At 45.8% G+C, this 24969-nt stretch overlaps 1 protein-coding gene across 1 annotated transcript in view; it reads left to right on the top strand.

The window, feature by feature from the left end:
* Nucleotides 1-24969, top strand: part of EGFR (epidermal growth factor receptor) — a 201269-nt gene that overhangs the window by 131441 nt on the left and 44859 nt on the right. The window contains exons 2-8 of the mRNA XM_047694188.1: nucleotides 7591-7742; nucleotides 8731-8914; nucleotides 11848-11982; nucleotides 17882-17950; nucleotides 18990-19108; nucleotides 20428-20569; nucleotides 22076-22192. Of these exons, the coding sequence (XP_047550144.1) occupies nucleotides 7591-7742; nucleotides 8731-8914; nucleotides 11848-11982; nucleotides 17882-17950; nucleotides 18990-19108; nucleotides 20428-20569; nucleotides 22076-22192 (918 nt within the window). The remainder of the gene's footprint in view (nucleotides 1-7590; nucleotides 7743-8730; nucleotides 8915-11847; nucleotides 11983-17881; nucleotides 17951-18989; nucleotides 19109-20427; nucleotides 20570-22075; nucleotides 22193-24969) is intronic.

Raw genomic sequence — 24969 nt, forward strand, 5'->3', positions numbered from 1 at the left:
CCTGCTCAGTGGGGAGCCTACTTTTCCCTCTCCCCCTTCCCCCACCCATTCTCTGTCTGTATCTTGCTCACTTTCTGTCCTCTCAAATGAATAAATAAAATCTTTTTTAGAAATGGAATGGATTTCCAGCCCTGTGATTTAAGATACTTGGTTTCCATTGTTAGGACCATTCTCAGGATAACAGCCTTATAAAACAAAGTGATGACTTTTATTTCAGAATCTTTTTTTTTAAAAGATTTTATTTATTTATTTGACAGACAGAGATCACAAGTAGGCAGAGAGGCAGTCAGAGAGAGAGGAAGGGAAGCAGGCTCCCCGCTGAGCAGAGAGCCTGACACGGGACTCAGTCCCAGAACCCTGAGATCATGACCTGAGCCAAAGGCAGAGGCTTTAACCCACTGAGCCACCCAGGTGCCCCTTTATTTCAGAATCTTGGAGCTATCCCAAATTTCAACACAACTCATCAATTCTGCCGAGACTATTTAAAAAAAAAATTTTTTAAGTTCCTGGGTGGGGGGGTAGGAAATGGTTTTTTGGTATCATGAAGATGTAGGCAGAAATAGATGGCCAAAGTTTGGTTGCTAGGTTAAAGCCCCAGCGTCGGACGTAATTTATATTCAGAGAGTTGTGAATTATGAAATACTTCCATGTCCATGATCTTATAGCTGCTCTGTCAAGTATGCTGAACTGGTCCCATTTTTAACCAGTGAGAAATGTTGAGACCCAGATAATTGGCGGGAGACCATCCCATAATGGTAGCATCACCATCGCCACTCTGACAGGTGTTTGATGATGTCACTGGACGCATATTCCACAGTCCCTTGGAGAACTGGACTTCCTGGGGCTCAGACACATCAGTTAACTCCTGAGAGAGTAGACATGATATACAAAGGTATCCTAACTCCGTCTGTTGTTTAAAAATCTTGGGATTAAGGTAATGGCTAGGAGGAGAACCATGGGGATAGAAACCAACCAGCTTAGGTGTTCTGTTCCCTAACTCAAAAATAGATGTTACTTTAAAATCTTCTGCTTATTAACTTAATTGGAGTTCCTGTAGCCTGCAGTTGTGTTGGACAGGTCAGAGCTTGGCATGTTTAGTCCAGTAGGGATGTTAGATGCACGTGGCAAATTATCAAATATTTAAGAGAACCTTTCGACTATTTCATATGCATTTCCAGGTCACAGTGTAGATTCAAATTCAGCTTGACAACCATCTTTGGATACCTATAAGCTGAAAACTATGTATTAGTTAAAAATCAAATAGGATAGAATAAGGAACTAGTGATAAAATATTAAGTTCTGGAAAACAAAGGAAAATCTTCACAATTGTGAGACTTTTCCCACTCTACAAAAGCTTTGATTAAACCCACAGTGACAGTGTAAATGCCACTTTGTTTTTACTTTTATTTTTTTGCTCAATGATTTCATTATGACTCAACCATACCTTTTCTACTTTCCTATTACCAACTGTTAATTAAATAAGTTCCATAGGCTTGTCTGGTACTGTAATCACAATTTATAACATTTATCTGTGGGATAAATTACCCTGTGCTCCCCCAAACCAATATTAAAAAAATGTATAGATCAAGGGGAAAAAATGCAGCTTGGGAACTCTTCAAGCACATCTCCCTATGAAGCGAGACTATCTCTTTGCAACGCATTGTGTTTTCCAAGAGCTGCTCAATGCAAGTATTAAGAACAATAATGAGTTGAACTATCTCCAGCTTATTCTCCCTCCTAACATTTTCTGTCTGGAGTACTTCGCTGCTCATCAATTATCACTAATTTTTAAAGCGCATTTACACAGGTTCTTAATGTGGACAATGTAAAACTTTGAGGATCTTAATAGTTGTACTCGATCATTTCTCCATTAAAAATGTATTATATGAAAATGTCTTTCTTTTGGCCATGTTTAACACAGATGTTTGTAGACGTACCCCTCAGTAATGTTTTTTAAAAAGTCATATATGGTCACTGTAGAAAATAGGAAAAGCTGAAAACCCATGAGGAATAAATAAAACACCCAAAATCCCACTATTCATCAAAGACAGTTAACAACTTGGTGCATTTTCTGGGCATTTTTAGCATAGTTGAGATGGATAGACATACACATTTTGAAATCACTACACAATATAGTTTCAGTAAGGCAAAAGAAATGATAAATTCTGATACAGTGAAACTTACTGACGAGTTTTCTGAGTGTCTTTGCCTTCTATATTTTTAAATCTATTATATAAATATCATCTTATTTGGGATTTCCTTAAACCTTGTCAGCATGAAGGTGGTTAAAAAAGTCCTCCTCTGGCTTTTAAAGCTTAATCATATATGTTAGACTAAAAAGATCTTACAGTGACCAACCAGAAGGTTTGAGGACTGCCACTCTTGTAAGACATCCTGTCTCCTCCCCTTCCATTGGATGTATGAAAACAGAGGCAAAGAGACCCCATCAAGTCATTTAAGACTTTCGTGGTCTCATCCCTGTCATCCATGGTCCCACGGCCCCTCATTGCTTCCCCATCTAAAATGGAAATGCAGTAACACACATACACACATCACAGCAGTCAGTCCAATGAGATACACATGTATCAATCAGAATAGGCCTCTGGGGGTGGGGTCTGAGGAGCTCAGTCAGTTAAGCAGCTCTTGATTTGGGCTCAGATCATGATCTCTGATTCTGGAAGATCATGATCTCAGGTTCTGGGATTGAGCCAAGCCACCCCCCCCCCCCCCAGATAAATAAATGAATCTTTAAAAAAAATTTTTTTTAAATAAAATAAAATCCACCATCCCCGCCATATAGATGAATGAATAAATAAATACATATATTTGCATAAGCAAATAATAGTTCGAAGTAGTGATCAGTTTACTAGGAAGTAAAGAGAGCAGGGGATATGATAGAATTTAATGGTGAGAATTTAAGCTAATCTGGTTCCAGGACAGGCTTTCCTGAAGGGAGGACCATTGAGTTGGAATCCCAGTGATAACAGGGAGACAAAGATGCAAACATCTGGAGGGAAAGGAGATGGGAGATGGGACAGCAGATGGGGCAGCCCTGAAGTGAATTAGAACCAGGCCAGTTGGAGAGAACTAGGGGAGTGTGGCTGGGACAGTGAGCAAGGAGAGGCCGAGAGAAGTAGGGATGATGAGAAAGGAGCTTGTTGTACTGTGTTCCGATTACACCGGGAAACGGGGATGATGCACGCTGAGGAGGAGTGTGATATGCCTTCTGCTTCAAAATGAAGTGTTCTGTGGAAAATGGGGCAAGGATAAAAGGACAGACAATTTAGGAGGCCAAGGGGAGAGAATTACAAGAGCCCAGCTACTTTGGCAAATATTCATACATAGTTGAGAAAACAACAAATTAAAATAATTATAAATTTTCCTAGGTGATTTCAAAAGTGTCTAAGTGGATTTTGGGAAAATCTGGAGAAACTTGTTTTAATGTTGTGTCTTAATCAGCAATACAGATTTGCCCAGACTTGTGGGGAAAGAGAGGTGTACACCCCCATAACGGGGCGGGAAAACCACAGACCCTACCCCATAAAATCAAGGGTATTCTAAGACTTAGAGGAGGCGGAATGTCTTCATTTTCAGTTCAGATAAATTGGGGGGCTTTTAAGGAAAAGAACACCCGAGGACGTCTGGGTGGCTCAGTCGGTTAAATGTCTGCCTTTGGCTCCAGTCAGGATCTCAGGGTCCTGGGAATGAGCCCTCTGTCATGTTGGGGCTCTCTGCTCAGCGGGGAGCTTGTTTCCCTTCCTCTCTCTCTGCCTGCCTCTCTGCCTACTTGTGATTTCTGTCAAATAAATAAATAAATAAATATCTTTAAAAAAAAAAAAAGAAGAAGAAGAAGAATTTGTCTTCAGATTTGTAACAGGAAAAGCAAATCACTAGCATCTTGTATGGACCGTGATATACCTTAATTGTCTTGTCTTCAAATAGATAGCCCTAAAGTGATACCACGTTTCTCTTTGAATAAATGGCTTCAACCCCTAATCCTCAATGGATATTTTAATGAAATCATTGAATATGTTCCTTTTTCTTTCCTTTTCTGGTAACTAGTCTACAGACAAAGTAGTTCTATTTAATGCCCAATATTTGAAGAAAGATGTTTGCAGATCCCAACACTCTCAGTTTAGATAATACCATGGGGCAAATGTGTTCCACAGAGGTCCCCTAACATCTGTGCAGTTGGGTCTTGTGTTACTGTCACCTTTCTCACTAGCTAATTTTAACAAAAGCAAGTTGAAAGCTGTTGTGTTTATTCAGTCTTGAAAAGAATTCTGGAAGGTCAGTATTATTTTCACCGCGTCTACTGCTTGAGGAAAGCACGCGGTAGAGAGCTTAGAGAAGTCATTCAGGGTCACGTACGGAGGAAGGGCGAAATGAAAGCTTTCTCCTGAATGAATTAAAAAATTCTTGCCCATTGCAGTTTTGTCTTAAACCTGCCTAACTTGTTAATCTGATTTTTTCAAAAATAATTTTACTAATTCAGTGGTCTCACATTTAAGTCTTCCTATTACTTTATATTCATGCTGCGAGACCTTTGGTGTAAATATGGAACGAAGCCGATATTTTGTTGAATCAAGAGGCATCGGTCAAATCAGTCTGATCCTTACTCTGGACTTTTAAGACACGGTCATCTCCTTTGTGGCAGACGGCAGGAGATAGCCTGAGAAGAAACAGCTTTGTAATCATTTCTTTTGAGACTTTAGCAATTAATCCTGGAATAGAATTCAAGATGGATTTGCCTTAAATGGAGTCACACAGTGTACCAACTGCTCTCTTGTTCTCAAGAATGCACGTGTTGGACAAGATGAGCATTTAGGGCTGTTTGGAGTTGTTTGCCATATTTTAAAAAAATGAACAACATTTTGCATGAGGTTTTCTAAAGCATATTTAGTTGTTCACACAAGTTGTGCACTTGCTTCCCAAAATGTTTTTTGAATTAATGTTCACATCAATAATGTGTAATGTTGCTGTTATCTTCCAAATATAGCATCTCTTTTTCTGAACGTAGAATACTAATTGTAAACAATGAAGGATCATGATAGGTATTCATCAAATAAATATTTTTGGAGCTCATTTAGCATCTTTCGAATGAATGAATGAAAGGGCAACTACAATCTTTTTGAAATTATTTTTTCTATAATGTAACAGGCTAAACTTAAAGGGCATGTTTTCCTTTTTTACTGACAAAAGTTTCTTTGTCATTGATTTAGTAATAAAAATTCTTTGGTTGAACTGAGAGAAATTTACAAGCTGATACTTTGTATCATTTAAAATGAAAGCAACTGGGGGTACCTGGGTGGCCAATCCGCCTGCTTAGGGCTCAGAGTCCTGGGATGGAGCTCCTCATCGGGTCCCTGCTCAACAGGGAGTCTGCTTCTCCCTCTACCCCTGCCCCCTGCTCATGCTCCAGCTCTCTCAAGTAAATAAGTAAAATCTTAAAAAAAAAAAAAAATTCTTTAAAATGAAAGCAACTGTTACAGTTTTCATTTCTTTGGATACTGAAGAAACTCTTCTGAGGTGCGCTCCAACCCCAAGTTCTAGGACACTGTTCACCTGGCTGGGATGAAGGGTGTGACCAATACTGTGCCACCGAGATGACAGCCAGTCAGTTTTAGGCTGAAATGGAGTGACCATAGTTTGCCAGCTGGGAAAACAGCTTTTGTTTCAATGTGTGCGAGCTGAAAGGTCATGGGTTATTGTCACAACCCTGTATCTACATTGGTGGTGGCATCTTTGAAGACCTTGGAACTGGGAAATCAGTCTGGCCCCATCTGCACGCATTGCTGCCAGCTGTGTACAGATTTTCCAGATTGAGGTTGCAATCGAAGTAGCCCGTACCCCCGAGTGAGAGCAGCCCAGAGATGTTGGGTCATTCCATCCAGTGTTGTGGTTGGGAGACTTATGGAACCCTTCTGCCCCTGGAGCAGACGGGGGCTCGGTATTGTCGGGACTGTTGTAGTTCCCATGTGAGAGTTCTCGCTACCACCAGATTTGAATGAGACCACAAAAGAGGAGAAGAGGGAAATCCCCATAGAGTCAAAGAGGATGTGGCGATTGCTTCACACTGAATGTTGGTATAAATGCTTCGGGTTGATTAGGGGGTGTCTGAGCTTGGGCTCGCTGCTGTGGCCCAAAAATGCAAAGGGCAGATGGTCAGACGGTGCTCTTCTGGGCAGTTCCCATGAAGAGGGAACAAGGAAGCCTATAAAATATAAATGTAAATTTAGAAAGTATTTCTGAGGAAAGTACCGGCATATTGACTTTGGCCTTGTTTTGGCGTTCAACCACCTGGCCGCTGATGGCAGTCATGCCTTTGCAAACATGTGGCAGAACCTGGCAGGTTCTAAACCTAACCTCCAAAGCCAGAGGCCATATTTCTTCACTCTTACGGTAATTTTGGTTCAAAGTGCAGTCTCTTAACAAGCTCCCTGCTTCAAAAGCCCCAACCTCTTTGTTTTGGTATGCTTGCTTAAACATGTCTTTCAAAGAGCTGGGTTTGTAAGTATGACTTTATTATAATCTCCTTTGCTTTTAAATATAGACTGTCAAGTGTATTTCCATAGGCTAACTTTGTCCCCTACTTCAAACTGTTTCTTGTATTAAGTTAAAACATTGGGGGGTTAAGTGTGCCAAGGCTGTGTCCTGCCAAAAAATGCAAAGCAGTTCACCTCCACCTGTGGTCCACGCGGTCAAACAGAAGGACCCATCGGTTTCTTAGTAGCTGAGTGTGTTTTTAAACGTATGTTTCCATTTCATTATTTTCTAGGTATATAATTAGTCCTTTGATTTATTCTTTGATGCATTAGTATAGACGAATATTTTTAATCTCTAGCCAGTTGGATTTTAATTGACACTCTTGTCACTGATTTTAAGTTGTACGACGTTGTAGTCCGAAAATATTGGCCAGCCTATGTTATGTTTGTAAATATCCTTCGGACACACAGTAATGTGGTATTCTATCTTTTTTGTAAAGTAAGAAGTGCATTATATAGTTATTAGCTCAACGTTGTCATTATATTATTTAAATACCTTATGACACATTTTTTTGTTTGTTTGTCTCCCGAAGCTTTAAAGGACTGTTTTGTCTTGGGGTGCTTGGATGGTGCTGTCGGTTGAGCCTCTGACTGTTGGTTTTGGCTTAGATTATGACCTCAGGGCCTTGCAGTGGAGCCGTGTGTCAGGCTCTGCGTCAGACTCTCTTTCCCTCCACCGCACGTGCTCACGCTCACGTTCTCTCCTTCTCTTTCTGAAATAAATAAATAAATCTTTGAAGGAAAAACAAAAAGACTATGTTGTCTTAAAGATTTTCATAGAATTCCCGCTATTTCCCCTTGAATTTTTAATAGTTGAAAATGACCTCCTGCGTTATATATATACATTATATATTATGAACTGTACCTTATATAGACAAACATTTTCTTGTCCCATTCGTCTTGAGTGACCTTTTATCAGAATTAATACTGCAAGTCACCGAAACTCGCAAAGTTAGTTGAAATGTGAGACCCTTTTATTTTACCTTTGCTACTTTACCTGGTGTTTCATGTGACATCTTTTTTTTTTTTCCCCTTTTCTTTGCAGTTTGCCAAGGCACCAGTAACCGGCTCACCCAGCTGGGCACTTTTGAAGACCACTTTCTGAGCCTTCAGAGGATGTTCAATAACTGTGAGGTGGTCCTTGGGAATCTGGAAATTACCTACATGCAAAAGAATTATGACCTTTCCTTCTTAAAGGTTAGTTCCATCAATTTGACCGTCTTACCCAAATATGATAAGAAATATAACCTCAGTGTATTTGCTTTTGCTCTGGCAACTACAAGTCCTGGGGAGCTACAGATGCAGTTTTATCAGAAAACCACTCCTAGTGTCAAGTTACAGCTATGAAATAATACAGAGAAACAGGCCGGCCTGGCGTTCCACCATCATCGTACACCCTGATACTAAACGTCTAACCATTGTATTAGCTGTCTTGGCTCTTTAATTGGAACTTTATTTTTTTTTTAAGATTTTATTTATTTATTTGGCAGACAGAGATCACAAGTAGGCAGAGAGGCAGGCAGAGAGAGGAGGAAGCAGGGTCCCTGCCGAGCAGAAGAGCCCAATGGGGGCTCGATCCTAGGACCCTGAGATCATGACCTGAGCTGAAGGCAGAGGCTTTAACCCACTGAGCCACCCAGGTGCCCCTAATTGGAACTTTAAAATAAGTTCCACTTTGTAGCTTTTTCCTGTTTCCTTAGTACTCCCACTACACCACTTCACACATTTCCCAAATATTTCACAGCAGGCTCTAGTGAGCCAAAAGGACCCAGCTCTGAAGGCTTCAGAGTTTCATCATAGCTGAATTGGTCTTCTGGGTTATTTATTTTTTTTTTTTCTAATGAGAGAGCATGCAAGACAGATACAAAATGAATTAATAAAATGTTCTCCTTTTATTCTGAGTGTCCCGAAACCACGTGAAATGAGAATCGCAGCATTCCTGAATAACGCACTTCACCCTTCATTCCTGCCAGCAGGCTCAAGGGACAAAAGTGTAGGAGTCATTGGAAATCCTGTCACCCCTCCCCCACCCACGTCCCCACTGTAGTCCTCTACCTGCCTTATGTCCGTCAGTCACTTGTGTGCGTAGTTCACTCAGGTGCCCTAGGCTTCCTGGACGCATGTTCGACCTTGCGTTCCGGAACTCCTCACAAGAGAAACACGTGGTCCCGTTCTGTCTCCTCAGACCATCCAGGAAGTTGCCGGCTATGTCCTCATTGCCCTGAACACCGTGGAGAAGATTCCCTTGGAAAACCTGCAGATCATCCGAGGAAATGTGCTCTATGAAAACACGCACGCCTTGTCCGTCTTATCCAACTACGGCACGAACAAAACAGGGCTGCAGGAGCTTCCCCTGAGAAACTTACACGGTGAGAGGCCCCGGGCGCAGGGACACTGTGCCTGCAGGTGCTCAGCGAACCGGTCACCTTTCTGAATGCCACTCAGAGAAGTCTCGTATCCGTCCAGTACAGATGCTCCGCGTGCTAGCTACGTGCCCGAGACAGTAGGTGGAAGTTAAAGAAGACGGTCAGTGATGGGAAGGGAAGATTTAAGCCAGGTACCACTTGCCCTGTATCCCTGCGGAGATACCCAGAGAGTTACTAAGAAATGGCAGTGGTTCCTGGAAACAGAGACCAGACGACCTTGGCTGGGCTTTTGGCTCTCTGTGCCTAGGGAGGGAGTAAACGGCCAGTCCTGTTACCTGGACCTCGGGTATAAGGGACATGCGTTAAAAACCTCCCCTACCTGAGGCCGCTTTCAGAGCGATGCTGTCACACAGAGCATGACTTAAGGACAGAGACATTGACGGTAAGGACAGAGAATGACGGTGTTGCAGAGTTTGAATTCCCGTGAGTGGGACACTCATGAGGGTCCTCCAAGTGGAAGCTAAGGAAGAGGGTAGGAGAGACAGGAGGTTGATTTAAACAAAAGTGAAGATAATGGAAGTGTGCCCTCGCAGTGTGGTGGGTGCAGTGCTGGTGCCAGTCCTGTTACTTCGAGAATATCAGGCCCAGCCCCATCCTCCACCGCAGGTGTTTACATTGCCACCGTCTTATACATAGAGAAATGGTGGCAAAGTGATCCTCCTAAGGTCCCAAATTCATTAAAAAAAAAAAAAAAAAAAAACGCCAGGAATGGCCACTGGAGTCTTTACCCTTCCCCTGTGCTATGCAGTTGTGATGGGAAGGGGGCCCACCAGGAAAGGGGGAGTTGCCAGCAGAGGGTGCAAAACAGAGGGAGTCCTGGGAGTGGTTGGAGCCTGGCAGACAGCAGCGCTGGAATAAGGCAAGGCGTCCAGACCCAGGCTCCAAAGTGGCTGGCACAGCCCTCTAGTCGGGGTCCTGGGTTCGGCCATCCTATGAAACGGCCCTAAGACTTTCCACCCAGCACGTTAGGTGCTCACAGCACCCACGCACATAGTCCACGTTTATGCTGATACTAATTTGTGCTATTTACACATTTTCAAAATGGTACATGCGTCCAGCATGCCTCAATCTGCCCGTCTAGCCTCACGCTCTGTCGTGGTGACGGGCAGGTGTGGTTAAGAGCGTGGACCCCGGAGCCAGACTGTCTGGGTTCCAGGCCTGGTTCTATCACTCCCCAGCCAGATGCCCCTGGAGCGGGTTCTCTCTGTGTCTCAGCTTCCTCTGCTTTAAAAATGTGGGTAACAGTGGTTACACATTTCCTGGGCACGGGGGGAAGATTCAGGGAATGACTATGGAAAAAGCACTGAGGAGTTCATATTCCCCTTGCTGGTGTTCTTTTCACTTTGGTATGGGGTTGTATGCGTGCCCATGGTTTCTTGTTATCAAATAACTATTTAATGTGAAATTTCCCATACTAATCAAATACTGTTACGAAAGATTAACTCAGTGCCCACCACAAAGAATAAAATCATTAAGTACTGAAAGTAAAAATAGAAGAATGGCGGCGTCCAGGCAGATGGCCTCTTTCTCTTCTGAGCTACCCTGTCAGGGGCACCCGAATCGTCCGGCACCTTTGCTGCCTTTTTACTTCTCACCGTGGCAGACCGAAGGTGTTCTGTAAGGGCCGACCATGACCTTCCATCGTACGTTCTTCTTGGCACCTCTCTGTCTTCACGAGGGTCACAGCAGCCTTGATGCCCCTACTTTGTGGTTCCAGTTCTGACCTCCCATTAGAGATTTACCCTCTTGACTCTGGCTGCCTCCTGACCGGATGTCCTCTCCTGATTGTCCTGCTGTCATCTCTGACTTTAAACCCAACGCCACACACTTTGGCCCTTCCGGACCTCCCAGCCTTCCTTCTGCGGTTTTCTCCACCGTCTGCCAGAGAGAACTCCCGCCTGTCCCACTGACACGCATCGGCTCCGGTCTTCTGGCTTCAGAAAGCCTGCTGTCCCCTCCCCTCCACAGGCCACATGATGCTCCGGGAAGTGTTGTTCTCTTCAACAGCCTCGGAGCTCCTCCTGGGGAGGACTCTCTCTTTCCACGTCTGTGCTTTGTCCTTGGGGCAGGTCTGTTCCCTGCCTGAGGAGTGGCTGGACGTTATCTATGTGGTGGGACCATTGTGACGATTAGCTAAGGTTGTGTGTTTCAATAAACCAGCAGAGTACCTGGCTATGTCCTGTGTCCCACGGGGTCTCGGGGGGGCACGAGCTCGCCAGCCACATGACCCCTCGGGCTCCCCTGGCCCGTCAGCTCCTAGATCCGGTTCACCCCTACCCACCCCCAGCTGCGGTGTTTGTGCACAGAGTCGGTCAGTAACCGTTTCTACCGGCTGGCATCGAGGCAGCGCTCTCCCTACGCTCACGCTTGCCTTTTTCTAATCATTCCCGGTTTTCCGTGTTGTGTCATTTCTTCCTGTGAAACAATCATAGTCTTTCCTGCCAGTGGCATTCCTGGCGCCTGCCTTCTCCTCCCCGTACCTAGAGAGCCTTCTCCCCGCCCCGCCTTCGCTCCCCTGCCACCATTTCCACTGAGGACCTCACAGCATCAGCCCCTTCTCCTGGCCTTGCTGGCCACAGTGCGTGTCTGCCACGCCCGTCCCGAGTACCCCATTCACTTTCACCCCACACAACTTCCTTCCTTCCCATATTTCTGCATTCTGATGGTTTGTGCTCCAAGGCCAGTTTCATGGGGAAAGCCTAACTCCTCTGTGACACTACCACCCCCTCATCATTCAGCTGCCTCCCCCACCCCCCCACCCTAGCTCTGTGGGGGGTCCCACTTTAGCAGAACTCCAGATGTAAAGAAATGCATGCGTGCTTTGCGGGAGTTTATAGACCTGGCCCTGTGGTCACCAAGGTTCTTTCCCTGCACAGAAATCCTCCAAGGCGCCGTGCGCTTCAGCAACAACCCTGTCCTCTGCAACGTGGACAGCATCAAGTGGCAGGACATCGTGGACGACAGTTTTGTAAGCAACATGTCGATGGACTTCCAGAACCATGCGGGCAATTGTAAGTGCTCCAGAAAGTCCCCTCTGCCTGTAGCTCCTACAGTTGCGGGGGAGTGGGGGGAGGTGGACACAGAGTTATAGCATGTTGGGGGGTGGGGGAGGTGACAGAGAGCAGATTAACCTAAACCAAAAATAACTAGTAAACAATTGCTCTGCCTGCTAGAAGAGAGCTTATTCAGGACCTAGGGGAAGCCTGTCTCTTGTGGAGACAGTCGGCGTGCCTGCGAACTGGGCAGATCACCCCCCGCCACGACAACGGAGCCCTCCTGTGGCTGTTGACAGGAGCCGTCAGTGCTGGCCCCAGGGGCCTCTCCCATCTTGCCCAGAGGAGACAAGCCACGCTTTTGTGTGCTTCCGACGGGCTGCTGAGCAGTGCCAGGCCCTCTGGAAACACGGGAGGCTGACCTTTGGCCTCCAACAATAGAGCCCCAGCAAAGTTGGGCGCAGTGCACAGCGGTGGGGGTTGGGGGGCTGTTTGTCCATATTCCCCTTGGTGCCCATAACCTGGTCCCTGCCATTCATCGGCAAAGTGGCCCGTGCCAGGGGGAGGCTGGCGGGGGGCCAGGTTGTAGGTCAGGGCTGCACCACTTGGACCCTTGGCAACACTGTGTGGGAAACTCTGAAGACACATGCTTACAGTTACCAGGCTCCTCTTAACTTCCCCCTCCCTGGTCTCCCTGGTCTTTCAGTCCTTTAAAATAAGTCATCACCGTTTCCTGCTTCTCTGTTTCCCTAAACTGTGCATTGCATACGCGTTTTTGTGTGGGAGGTTTCTTTATGGGGTTTTGTTTATTTATTTTTGGTCTCAAAGAATCTGGAGCTCCTGTGGATCTTCAAAATTGACTAGAACCCCCTTCTTGTTACTTCATTGTATCTTATTTTATTTGTTTACTTGCTTATCGTACTGAAATACCCTTAACCTGAAATTTCCCATCTGAACCATTCTTAAATATGGTACAGTTCGGTGGTGGTAAAAGTACATTCCCGCTGTGGTACAGTCATCACTGCTGTCCGTCTCCGGAACTCTTTTCATCTTGCAAAACTGAAACTCTGTCCCCGGTCCACAGGAACTCCCCCTCCCACTCCCCCAGCCCCTGGCAACCACCAGGCTGCTTTCCGTCGCTATGAGTGTGACTGCTTTAGGAACTTCACAGAAGGGGCGTCACATAGTCAGTCCTTGGCTTTCTGTGGCTGGCTTCTGTCACTTGGGTTACTGTCTTCAAGTTTCCTCCATGTTGTGGCATGTGTCAGAATTTCTTAACTTTACATGGATGAGGAGTAGTCCGTTGTCCCCTGGGGGGATATCTGTGTGCAAGTGTTCTGTTGGTCCATTCATCAGCTGGTGAGCTCTTGGGTTGCTTCCACCTGTTGGTGGTTACAAATAATGCCGCTGTGAACTTGGGTGTCGAGCCCCTTTGTTTCCTAAATACAGGATTCCAACCGGTGGTCAGCGTGGCAAGAAACTGCAGACTTTATCCTATAACGCAAAATTTTGTATTATCCATGATGTCTGGCTTAACCTTTCCTCGGCTTTCTGATGGACAATGGGGAGGTTGAATTGTGGACATTTATAACAACACCCAAAATATTGACACTGGACGGCTGTGAGGCTAGTATGGGTTTGCCATAGACTAGAACCAACAGCCCAAATGGCACACCTGTCCTCATCACACCAAGACCATGAGGAAGACCCTGAAAAAAAATACTGGGAAGGAAGGCTCTTCCAATAACAAGATTCAAATAAGACAAGGCTATGAACTGCAAACCAGTAGAGTGCTGGGTTACGAAGAGACACGTAAGAATAAACTAGAGACATAGAAGAGAAAGACAGTAAGAATAAGCCTCACTAAATTAAATGTCCATAGGGGAGCCTGGGTGGCTCAGTGGGTTAAAGCCTCTGCCTTTGGCTCAGATCATGATCTCAGGGTCCTGGGATTGAGCCCCACATCGGGCTCTCTGCTCAGCAGGGAGCCTGCTTCCTTTCTTCTCTCTCTGCCTGCCTCTCTGCCTACTTGTGATCTCTGTCAAATAAATATATCTTTTTTAAAAATTAATTAAGTGTCCATAAAGGAATGACATTTCAAGCAAATGAGGGAAGAATTTATTATTCAGTAAATCGTTCCAGAGTGATTGAACTATTAAGGGGAAGATACCAAAGTGCCAGAACTATAAGGATTTTTTTTTTAAAAAGAACAGTATCCACCTGCCACTTGCATTCTCCTCATTAATTACCCGACCAGTGACAAGATGAGGAACCTGCCATGCTCCTTGTGGGAAGGGAAACCCTGCCCTTGCCTAGAGCTTTTCAAGCTACACATGCCTTCTGAGAAATTGTCGCATTTAATTTTTATCCAGGAAAATCTCATAAGGTGATTTAAGTATTGTATGGGCAATGGATTTAAGAATCAAAAAGGTTGGGGCGCCTGGGTGGCTCAGTGGGTTAAGCCGCTGCCTTCGGCTCAGGTCATGATCTCAGAGTCCTGGGATGGAGCCCCGCATCGGGCTCTCTGCTCGGCGGGGAGCCTGCTTCCTCCTCTCTCTCTGCCTGCCTCTCTGCCTGCTTGTGATCTCTCTGTCAAATAAATAAATAAAATCTTAAAAAAAAAAAAAAGAATCAAAAAGGTTACCCAGTGTGCCCCCACATGATGTTACGGTTGATGTAGTTCAGAATTTGAAGTTCAATTAGGTGGGTTTCCTTAAGGGGAAATTAAATCAATCATCCGCTTTGCACACCAATATAAATTCCAAATCATATTATATACAATAAATTACTGAATATATATGTAAGTGCTAGAAGGAAACATGAAGATGCTTATTGGTATTTTCAAGCTGAAGAAAAGCCCAGTCAGATGGCATGTAAGAAAACTTCCATATTAAGAAATCTTAATGACAAACAGGAAAATATTGTGCATCATCTGCTTACCTTGGAAAGGGTTAATATTCTTGATAATATGATGGTGTAAAGTAGTCTTAGGTATCCCAAGAAGGTGAGCCTCCCAATTAAAAAAAAAAAGGGGCCAGGCTGCCTGGGTGGCTCAGTGGGTTAAGCCTCTGCCTTCGGCTCGGGTCATGATCTCGGGGTCCTGGGATCGAGTCCCACATCGGGCTCTCTGCTAGGCAGTGAGCCTGCTTCCTCCTCTCTCTCTCCCTCTCTCTCTACTTGTGATCTCTCTCTGTCAAATAAATTTTAAAAATCTTAAAAAAAAAAAGGGCCAAAGACATGAGCAGTTTGTGCTCCTCCAACACACACACGATACCTAAGAAATAAAGTAAAATGTTATTCCTTACCATGTAACTTTAAAAAGGTCAAAATAAAGAAGCATCTTTTTTGCCTTTGCAAAAGATTTGGATTCCTTTTGACTTTTAGATACCTGGATGAGGAGAAGTGTCGAGAAGCAGAAATCCTCATCCTCTTCTTGTGGGCAAATACACCAATAAAATACAGTCAGGGGTAGAATTTTAGCAATATGTATTAAAGCTTTAAAGTATGCACTCCTCATGTCTAGGAATACGAAGTAAAAAATAATAAGGCGAGTGAAAAGCATAAGGATATAGAAAAATGCTTTTGTGCGAGAATACTCCTTGCAGCCTTACCTATAATGGATTTTAAAAACAACTTACATACCTAAAAATAAGAGATTAGTTAAAGAAATGATGGTATAGCCATGCCGTTGAAAATCATGTTACGGGAGCGCCTGGGTGGCTCAGTCGGTTCAGCATCTGCCTTCAGCTTGGGTCATGATCTCTGGGTCCTGGGATCGAGTCCCGCATCAGGCTCCCTGCTCAGTGTCGAGCCTGCTTCCCCCTCTCCCTCTGTGCCTCCCCCTGCTCATGCTCTCACTCTCTCTTGCTCTCTCTCAAATAAATAAAATTTTTTCTTTTTTTTTTTTTTACAGGTAAAACTTTATACTGTGTTTAATTAACCCTGATTTTTTTTTAATTTTTTTATTTTTTTCAGCATAACAGTATTCATTATTTTTGCACCACACCCAGTGCTCCATGCAATCCGTGCCCTCTACAATACCCACCACCTGGTGCCCCCAACCTCCCACCCCCCACCCCTTCAAAATTCTCAGATTGTTTTTCAGAGTCCATAGTCTCTCATGGTTCACCTCCCCTTCCAATTTCCCTCAACTCCCTTCTCCTCTCCATCTCCCCTTGTCCTCCATGCTATAAAATCTTTTTTTAAAAAAAGAAAATCATGTTATGTAAAAGGATATTTAAACCCATGGAAAAATTGCCATAACATTTTTATTAGCTTATTTTAATTATGATACAAAGTACAGTGTGACGTCAATTCATATATATGCATATACTTGTATATGTATATTGATTACCTCTGGATGATTCTCATTTCCTCCTCTTGCTTTTCTCTATTATCCATATTTTATGTAATTTGCCTACATTTCCTTTTTCGTAACAGAGGGTTAATAATAGAATTAGAAGCAAACCTTGATTCATGGGTCAGCAGATGTTGTCTTCACTACAGGAAGAGGCCATTAAGCATTTTCATTGTAAATGTTTTTGTTTTGTAAACCCATTACATGTTTATAAGGGGTTCGAGAATTATGAGGAAAGATAGGGTAAAGAGAAAAAAGAATGTCTCATGGTCCAGACACAAGCACTTTCACGACTTCCGTGTACTGCTTTGTTCTTCCCATCTCTCTGTCTCTGTCCTTCTGCTTCACAATGCACAGCCCACGCCGTGCATCTGGGGTTTGGCCTCCCCGTGTCTCCTGATTCCTAGGAGCACCAGCACTGCACTGCCAGCCTCCACCCCTGGGGTGATGGGAAGGATATTGAGTCTCATGAAAGGGGTGCCCTGGTTCCACAGTAACTTAGGAAATCATCAGCTCTTCCCATCTGAAATCTAGATTCTACCAGGAATTAAATTCTTCCTGACTGTGGGAGGCTTTGGGACATACAGGAACTCCTGTAGGTTCCTGTGTCTTTGCTGTGAAATATACCTGCACACCTGATGTCTTTTTAACAAACTTTGGTTGTCGACTTGTTCTCTCAGTCTCTCTCTCTCTCTCTCTCTTTTTAACCTGACATATAATGTATTATTTGCTTCAGGGGTACAGGTCTGTGAATCATGAGTCTTACATAAGTCACAGCGCTCAACCATAGCACATGCCCTCCCTGATGTTCATCCCCCAACCTGTTCTCTTTATACAGGTGAGAGGCTTTGGTCTTCAAGTATCTCCATGCTAGTAAAAACAAAAACACAACTAGTGAGATTAAAAAATCTCTGCAGCTATAATCTGTAGTTGATTCCTGCAAACACTGATTGATTGACATCAAATATTTCCACGCAGTTGCTCACAAATTTATAGCTAACGTTTAGCTGATCAGCAAGGTGACACACACTGTGAATATTTGACCCTTTGAGCCATGTTCCCTGCCTCTGTCTGGCTTTGGGTCTAGGGGTCTTTATTAGCAGGATCCCAGGTCCCCCAGGATCACTGACCCTCAGGTCACTCGAGACGGGCAGAGTAGGAATGTAGTGGGTCAGACCCACCCCACCAGACTGGACACCCTTAACACTGTTGGAGAGGCTGGAAAATTCTCCAAGCCTAAACACATGTGGAAACTGGACCATTTGAACCCCAGTGTTCACAGCTGTGAGAAGTGACTCATTACTCTCTGCCTCAGTTTCTGCTGCTGAAACATAAATAAAAACAGAACGCGGTTCATCTTTTTTTTTTTTCCATGAAAGTCATTTGAGTCACCTTACCAACCAGCCAGCAAATAGACAAATGGAGAATTAAAAATTTGGGAGCTGCTCCTTGTTTCTGGAACGTCACATTGCTCAGGGGCTTGCCACCAGTTTCCCACCTCCTCCCCCCACCGTTCTCTTCCCCTGAGATATGAATTTAACTATTACTTTTACATTTTAGGCCAAAAGTGTGATCCGAGCTGTCCCAATGGAAGTTGTTGGGGTCCAGGAAAGGAGAATTGCCAGAAATGTAAGTCAGCAAGCAGCATTTCAGATCAACGGTGTCTGCTTTCCTCCCCTTCCACGTAGCAGACTGTGTGCCTTTTCCCTTGGGAGACTCCAGAAGGTCGGATGGGAGCAGTCGTGAGAATGACGGTCTTGCTGATCTCGGTGCACGCGGTTAATCCACTGTGGGCTGGTCAGGGCACCCCCGTCTGCCATAAATGAGCGGAAGGCAGCCACGCACAAGCCAGCCAGTCTCTTTGAACCACAGGGTTGGCATATCTTCCTGGGAACAGAAGATTTGCCCTTGTTACCTGTCACCAGCCCCTCTAGTTTCCTTTCCCTCGGGGGCGTGTCTACAGAAGCAAGAGCATACTTTGCAGGAGGGTTTTTCTACAGGAACCCTCATTTGGGAGCATGGGCGGCCAAGGGATCTGGGGACCTCTGCCTCAAATTTCACCGTCTGCCCTTCGGTTTAATTATGACGTGACAGTTTCATCCTTTTACTCACCACTTTCCGACAGGCACATTTATTATCGGGTAGTATTTTCCATATCACCACAAATCTCAGCCCTAACTAGCGCATAATTATTGAGCGGGTCTAAAAGTCTAGCCCTGACCTGGGCAGTCCTCCGAAGTGACTGAAAATCAGTGGGAAAAAGAGGCGGGATACAGAAAGGTCACAATTCTGGGGCGCATGGGTGGCTCCGCGGGTGAAGCCTCTGCCTTCAGCTCAGGTCATGATCTCAGGGTCCTGGGATCGAGCCGTGCATCGGGCTCTCTGCTCAGCGGGGAGCCTGCTTCCTCCTCTCTCTGCCTGCCTCTCTGCCTACTTGTGATCTCTCTCTGTCAAATAAATAAGAAAAAAAAAAAAAAGAAAGGTCACGATTCGGTGTGATTTGGCGGAACGCGAAGGTTCGGAGCCCTGACAAGCTGGGGAACCGCTGAATTCACCCCCTGTTGGCTGCTTCACCCACCGTTTGCAAGGGCTCTGCAGGGTGCCTGAGGGGTGGCCCTTCCACCCTCCCTGTCTCTTGAGCTCACCGGTGACCTTTGCTCCTTTTCAGTGACCAAAATCATCTGTGCCCAGCAGTGTTCGGGGCGCTGCCGCGGCAGGTCCCCCAGCGACTGCTGTCACAACCAGTGTGCTGCCGGCTGCACGGGGCCCCGAGAGAGCGACTGTCTGGTAAGGCTGACCCCGCCCCCCACCCACAGCCAACCACCCCCCGGGGGGGGGCTTCTCTTGCCATGGCTGAGAGGGGCTTCCTGTGGGAGAAATCACCAAATCACACTTGTGGGAGCACTTACGGGGGGACAAATCCTCCTCTATCGTCCCGCCTTCACCACTTACTTGGTGACCTCAGGCAAATACTCTGACCCCTCCGTGCCTCAGTTTCCTCACCTGAGCATGATGTGTAGTAAACAGCGCCTTTTAAGTGCTCCGATGACACGGTGCAAGTGGCGTCCGTGACCGGGGCCTGGGCGTGGGATGAGCATCAGTACTAAATACGAGCTGTCTGTCCTTAGCGTTCTTGGTGGCCATCGGCTCTGTTGTCACACTCTCTGTCGTTCCATCTCAGTCTAAACCCACGGAGTTGACACCGGAAGGCCCCTTAGCATAAATACACAGAGACGGTAAGGCACGTCCCCGGAGCCGCATAGACTTGAACGCATGGCTGGAGCTCTTCTGACCCATCCCCGCCCCAGGGGTGCCCGAAGCACTGGGTCTTGTCCCTGTTACTGCAGAAAGCCCTGACGAAAGCCTCCTCGCTCTGGTGGGTGGTAGGCACCACCCAGAGGTGGCCCCCATAGTGCGCACCTTGGGCGTCCTAGAGACACGAGGGCCGGTAGACACGAGCCCTGGACGCGGCCCCAAGTGCCAAGAGACGCCCATGGGCTCCAGAGGAGGAGGCCCACCTAAGGTGGGATCCAGAAGACTCCCGTTTCAGGGAGGGAGAGGTTTTTAAATGCCAGAGGCTGCATCTGGCCCCAGGGGTTTTGACCTGATTGGTCTGGGCTGGAGGGGAGACTGCCTGGGGGTCTTCGGGTAACTGTGTTTGTGGTCTGGTCGCCTCTGCACAGCAGCCTTCCCCATTAGCGTTTTCTGCAGTTTGGCAACACATTCTAAGACCCATCCTCATGTGTCCTCTATGAGGGAAACCCAGGAGATTGAGTTTAAAACTAATTTCACTCCACAGGGACCCGTCACTCCACAGGTGAACTCCGTCATCATTTGTAAATTAATAAAGATGTGGGTTTTTATCATCATAATTGTAAATTATCACAGCTAGGACAGTACAAGAACAATCGTACTTTTAAGGTCTTTCCGACTCTTCTGAAAGTGTTTCACTAGTTTTGTGGGGCGGGAGGGCAGGGATTGCTTGGTTTTGCTTTAATCAAATCCTGGACGTCAAGAACTATAACCCGAGCTTTGTGCCCGGAGTCAAAACAGCCCTGAGCATCCTTGCCCAGCCTGACCAGGGCATGCTGTCCCTGCTGTGGCAGGTGTGCCGCAAGTTCCGCGACGAAACCACGTGCAAGGACACCTGCCCGCCGCTCATGCTCTACAACCCAACCACCTACCAGATGGACGTCAACCCAGAGGGAAAATACAGCTTTGGCGCCACCTGCGTGAAGAAGTGCCCCCGTGAGTTCATCACATGCAAAACCCTTTCACTTATCAGGCATCTCTTTCCTCTTTGTCTCCCCCTGGGATCCTGGAGTCCCTTGTCTCGGGGAGTCTTTGGGTCCATTATGTTGGCCTCACTGTGAGTCAGGACACCACCACAGGTGACAGGTGATGGCTGGTGCCCTGTTGACCAGCGTCTGTTCTGGAGTCTGTGGGGGCCAGGACAGGGACTGAGGTCCAGCTATAATAACCGTCCAGATATTCGGTTGTCTGTTTGGGCCACTTCGCTGTTTAGCTCTTATGCCCAGCAGGTCTTGAAACGACCTAAACGAGAGAGCGTGTCAGAAAACCTGCCTTCTTTAGTGGTTAAGAGTCTGGTGAAAATTGTGCCTCTTAAGGGAACTAGAACTTCAGAGGAGTCCCTTTGTGTGTTGTTTGGTTTTGTTTGAATTGTTTTGGGTTGGGTTTTGCTCATTTGTGTTTGCATCAACAGGTGGCTCTAATGTTCAGGGAAATGATGGGAATTTTGTCCTCATAGAGAAAGTGTAGAGTTGTCGAATTAAAGGAGCATTAGAAACCAATCTTGATTTCTAGGAGGGGAGATCAAGAGAAAAAAATTGGAAGCACAGCTATGAGGGGGAGATTTGCCTGGCCAGATTTGTGGACACAAAAACTTTTTTAAATCCTATACAGGAAAAAAAAAAAAACAAAAACCACAGAAATAGAATGGAACGAACTAAAGTCTTACAAAATTGCCACAGTGATGACACAGGTGTCATCTTTGAGGGAGAGTTTAATAGATAGAGTTTAAAAACCCACAGGAAACCAGAGTCTGAGAGCAAAGGCAAACAATTTATAGAAGGAAAAATCGCAAATGTCTGGTAAATATGTTTGAGGATATACTTGGGGAAGTCAAAACGGGAACACATAGAGCCCCAGAAACATATTGATATTTGTGTTAATGTTAACACAAGTAGGTTACTCCAAAGGGAGGGGAGGCTCAGGAGATGGTGAACGTGCGTGGCTCGACACAGAACCCAGCTGGTGGGACCGACCCCCCAGCCAAGGGAAGCTTGTTGGGCTGGACGGGACCATAGAAGGCAGCACGTTGGCCACAGGAATTACATCCATCCTCAGATACGGAATAGTGGGCTTTGTTCAAGGTCACGTATTTTAAATAAACATTCAGACTTTAACCACAGGTCGTGAAGGTCGAGTTGACAGAAAAATGAGCTGCAAAGACATGTTCGAACCTGTGAGCAGACCCCAGACTCTGTCTGCCCCATCCGTTTCCTGCCTGTGATGAGCTATATTTCTCTGTACCATGGTTTGATAAGCTGTTAAAACTCTTGAACTTGACTCCTTTTCTGAGGGCAACCTTTCATTCTTTGTCCTTCAAGTAAATAAAACCAGAGGGTTAGAGGCCCTTTTCATCGGCCCCTTTGTAGGAGAACATGAGGCAATTGTGTGAGGCCCAGGAACACCTGGTGTGGCTTTCGTCACCTTCCTTCCTTGTCCCTGCAGGTAACTACGTGGTGACCGACCACGGCTCGTGTGTCCGTGCCTGCAACTCCGACAGCTACGAGGTAGAGGAAGATGGAGTCCGCAAGTGTAAGAAGTGTGAGGGGCCTTGCCGCAAAGGTAGGAAGCCTATGGGGTGTGGGGACAAGGCTTTCCGTCTGGTCACGAAACTGGGGTCTGCCATGCCCCCTCAGCATCACACTTGGAAGAGATCTGAGCTCATCTCTTCCTTCAGGCTCAGAAATTTCTTCCTGCCTTCATATCATGCCCTGTTCTTGGAGGCTCCTCAAGGCCAATTTACTCCTGCTTATTAATATGCCTTTTACTTTATTTTTTTTGTAAAAACTTCCCAACACCCAGAAATGTTGCAAGAGCAGTGCAGTACTCACCCGTATGCCTTTCACATAAATTCCCCACTTTGTAATGTTTGGCCCCATTGCTTTCACTGTCTTCATACTTGTGTCTGTACGTGTGTGCGTGCTCGGGCACAAGTTTCTTCTGAATTAGAGGACAGTTACAGATATTGCAACACAGCACCCCTGCATTTGCCAGCATGTTTTCTTACAATTGGCGACATTCTCCTAAGTAATGAAAGATGAGTTCACATCAGGATCACTTAACATCAACTCAGTAGTCATTTCTAGTACCCAGTTCAACTCAGGCTTCCCCTTCCTGTCCCACGTAAGTCATTTTTAGCTTCTTCTCAGTCCAGAACCCAGTCAAGGATCAGGTTTCATGTAGATGTCCTGCCCGCATTCTCTTTGTTGGTCAACCGCTGTGTCTTAGTCCCCCTCCCCTCACTTGCTTTTCTTCTGTCTTCCATGACCAGCCGTGAAGTGTCCAGCCCAGGTGTCTTGCACAGTGTCCCTCAGTTTGGCTTCATTGACTGTTTTTCCTCATGGCCGCCTTCCAGTTGGGTATTTGGGACAGGAGCATTGCCTAGGTCATGTTGATTTCCTCTCACTGTATCAAATCAGGTGACATATGATGCCATGTTATTGCATTACTGATGGTGACAGATTAGATAAGATTTCTTGGTGGGTATAAAAGAGTGATTTTCTTTTTCTATCATCCCATTTATTTACTGACATTCTTTTTTTTTTTTTAAATTAGTTCCTATGTGAGGTAATGAAATCTTCTTTATTCAGTTTCTTATCTGTTCCTGTCATTCATTTGGGTACTTGGATTGTCCCACATGTGGCCAGTAGGAGCCTCTCCAGATGCCTCCTGTGTCCCTTTTACACATCCCAGGTCCCAGTCATGTCTTCTACTCAAAAGGTACTACCTACACTCTGAACTTTGCTTCTTAACCTTAATAGGCCCTGGAAATCACTCCAGATAAAGTCATACGAATCTTCTTCATCCTGTGGTGCAGCTGTGTAGGCTCCCTTCTGTGGCCGTACCATGATTTATTCAATGGATCTCCCTTTATGTGGCCATTTAGACTGTTACACTCTTCTGCTATTACAAATAACATCTGAGTGCATAGCTGCTTACCTTGGGTGTCCACTTCCGGGGCCACCTTCCCTGGGAAGCCATCAGTCTTTTCAGTCAAAATGGATCACTCCCCTCTTTACTCCCTTTTCACATTTCACAGGTGTCCCTATGGGGCAGAGTCACCTTCCCTGTTCCATGTCATTGAATCCTCCCGACACCATGGGGAAGTCTGTTATTAGGATCCCCATTCTACAGATGAGGACACTGAGTAACAGAGAAGTTCAATGACTTGCCCAAGTTTCAACAGCTAAGAATGGCAGTCGAGATTTGAAGTTCGTGCAGTCGAGGTCCCAAGCCAGACCCATGAGCTTGTGGGCCAAGTCCATGTCTTCCTGGTCTTGTAACTCCTGTGGGGCAGTTGGGGCAGGTGCCCTGATGGAAGAGTATCCTTTGGCTTCAGGAGACTGTCTGGCAGAGCAGACATGGAAGAAGGAAAATGAGAATGTGGGGTAGTACTTGGCACAGGGGAAGTACGAGAGAGAGGGTTACTGTCAGCATCCTCGAATGGACTGATAGAATCAGAGATGATTTTGGTTTGGTTTTGTTTATTTTGTGTTTAACAAACAGTTTGATTCGCCTGTAATTATCATTCCCTATTTTTCTATACATCCCCGATTCCAATCCCTTTGGCTATAGGGCAGTACCCCTGGGTAAGGAAGGTGGTGCCAGGGAAGTCTAGGGGTGAATATACAATTGGTCTCTGGATTTAGGATTTAAGTAACCCCACCACACTGTCACACACAAGCAGAGAGAGAGAGCCTGAGTATTCTCTCCAACCCATGGAATTCTCTGCCAGACCTCTAATTAAATGGCAAGTCCTCATAGGGCCCCCTCATTCTCCATTGTCAGCCAGACCCTGTGAATCCTAAAGAAGCCTGGCCCCGAGTCCCATAACCTACAGTGTGTTAGATACAGCCCGAGAAGGCTGATTGAGCCCTTCAACCCAGGACTCCTTAGAGCAGTTCCTCAGAACCAGAGAGAAACATGGCCCACAGGGTGAGCCTGGAGACCCAGTCTTGGCCACCGGAGTCAGCGATGGCCGGTTTCCCTACAAGCAACAAGGGACTCCCAGTGGAGCGGAGCACAAGGGCATGGGGGACGGGGGGCGGGCAGCAGAACTTAACTGCTCCTCCTAGAACCCGGGGCGAGGAAAGAACAGGACCTTATCCTGAGCAATGAGATTTCCAGTGATTATACTTCAAAGTCAAGATAAGTCTGGAAGATAGGTACCAAAATTGCTCTGCAAATTCTAGAGGGAGAATTACAACAGATAAGCGGACTTTAGGGTGGAGATGGCATTTGAGATGGAAATTTAGGAGTGGATATAAATTAATAAAGGGGCTTGGAGTGTGGAAAAGGGCCTTTGAGACTGATGTAGCAATAGGACACAGATCAAAGCA

The sequence above is a fragment of the Lutra lutra genome, chromosome 11 (genome assembly GCF_902655055.1).
Source record: "Lutra lutra chromosome 11, mLutLut1.2, whole genome shotgun sequence".
Classification (NCBI taxonomy): Eukaryota; Metazoa; Chordata; class Mammalia; order Carnivora; family Mustelidae; genus Lutra; species Lutra lutra.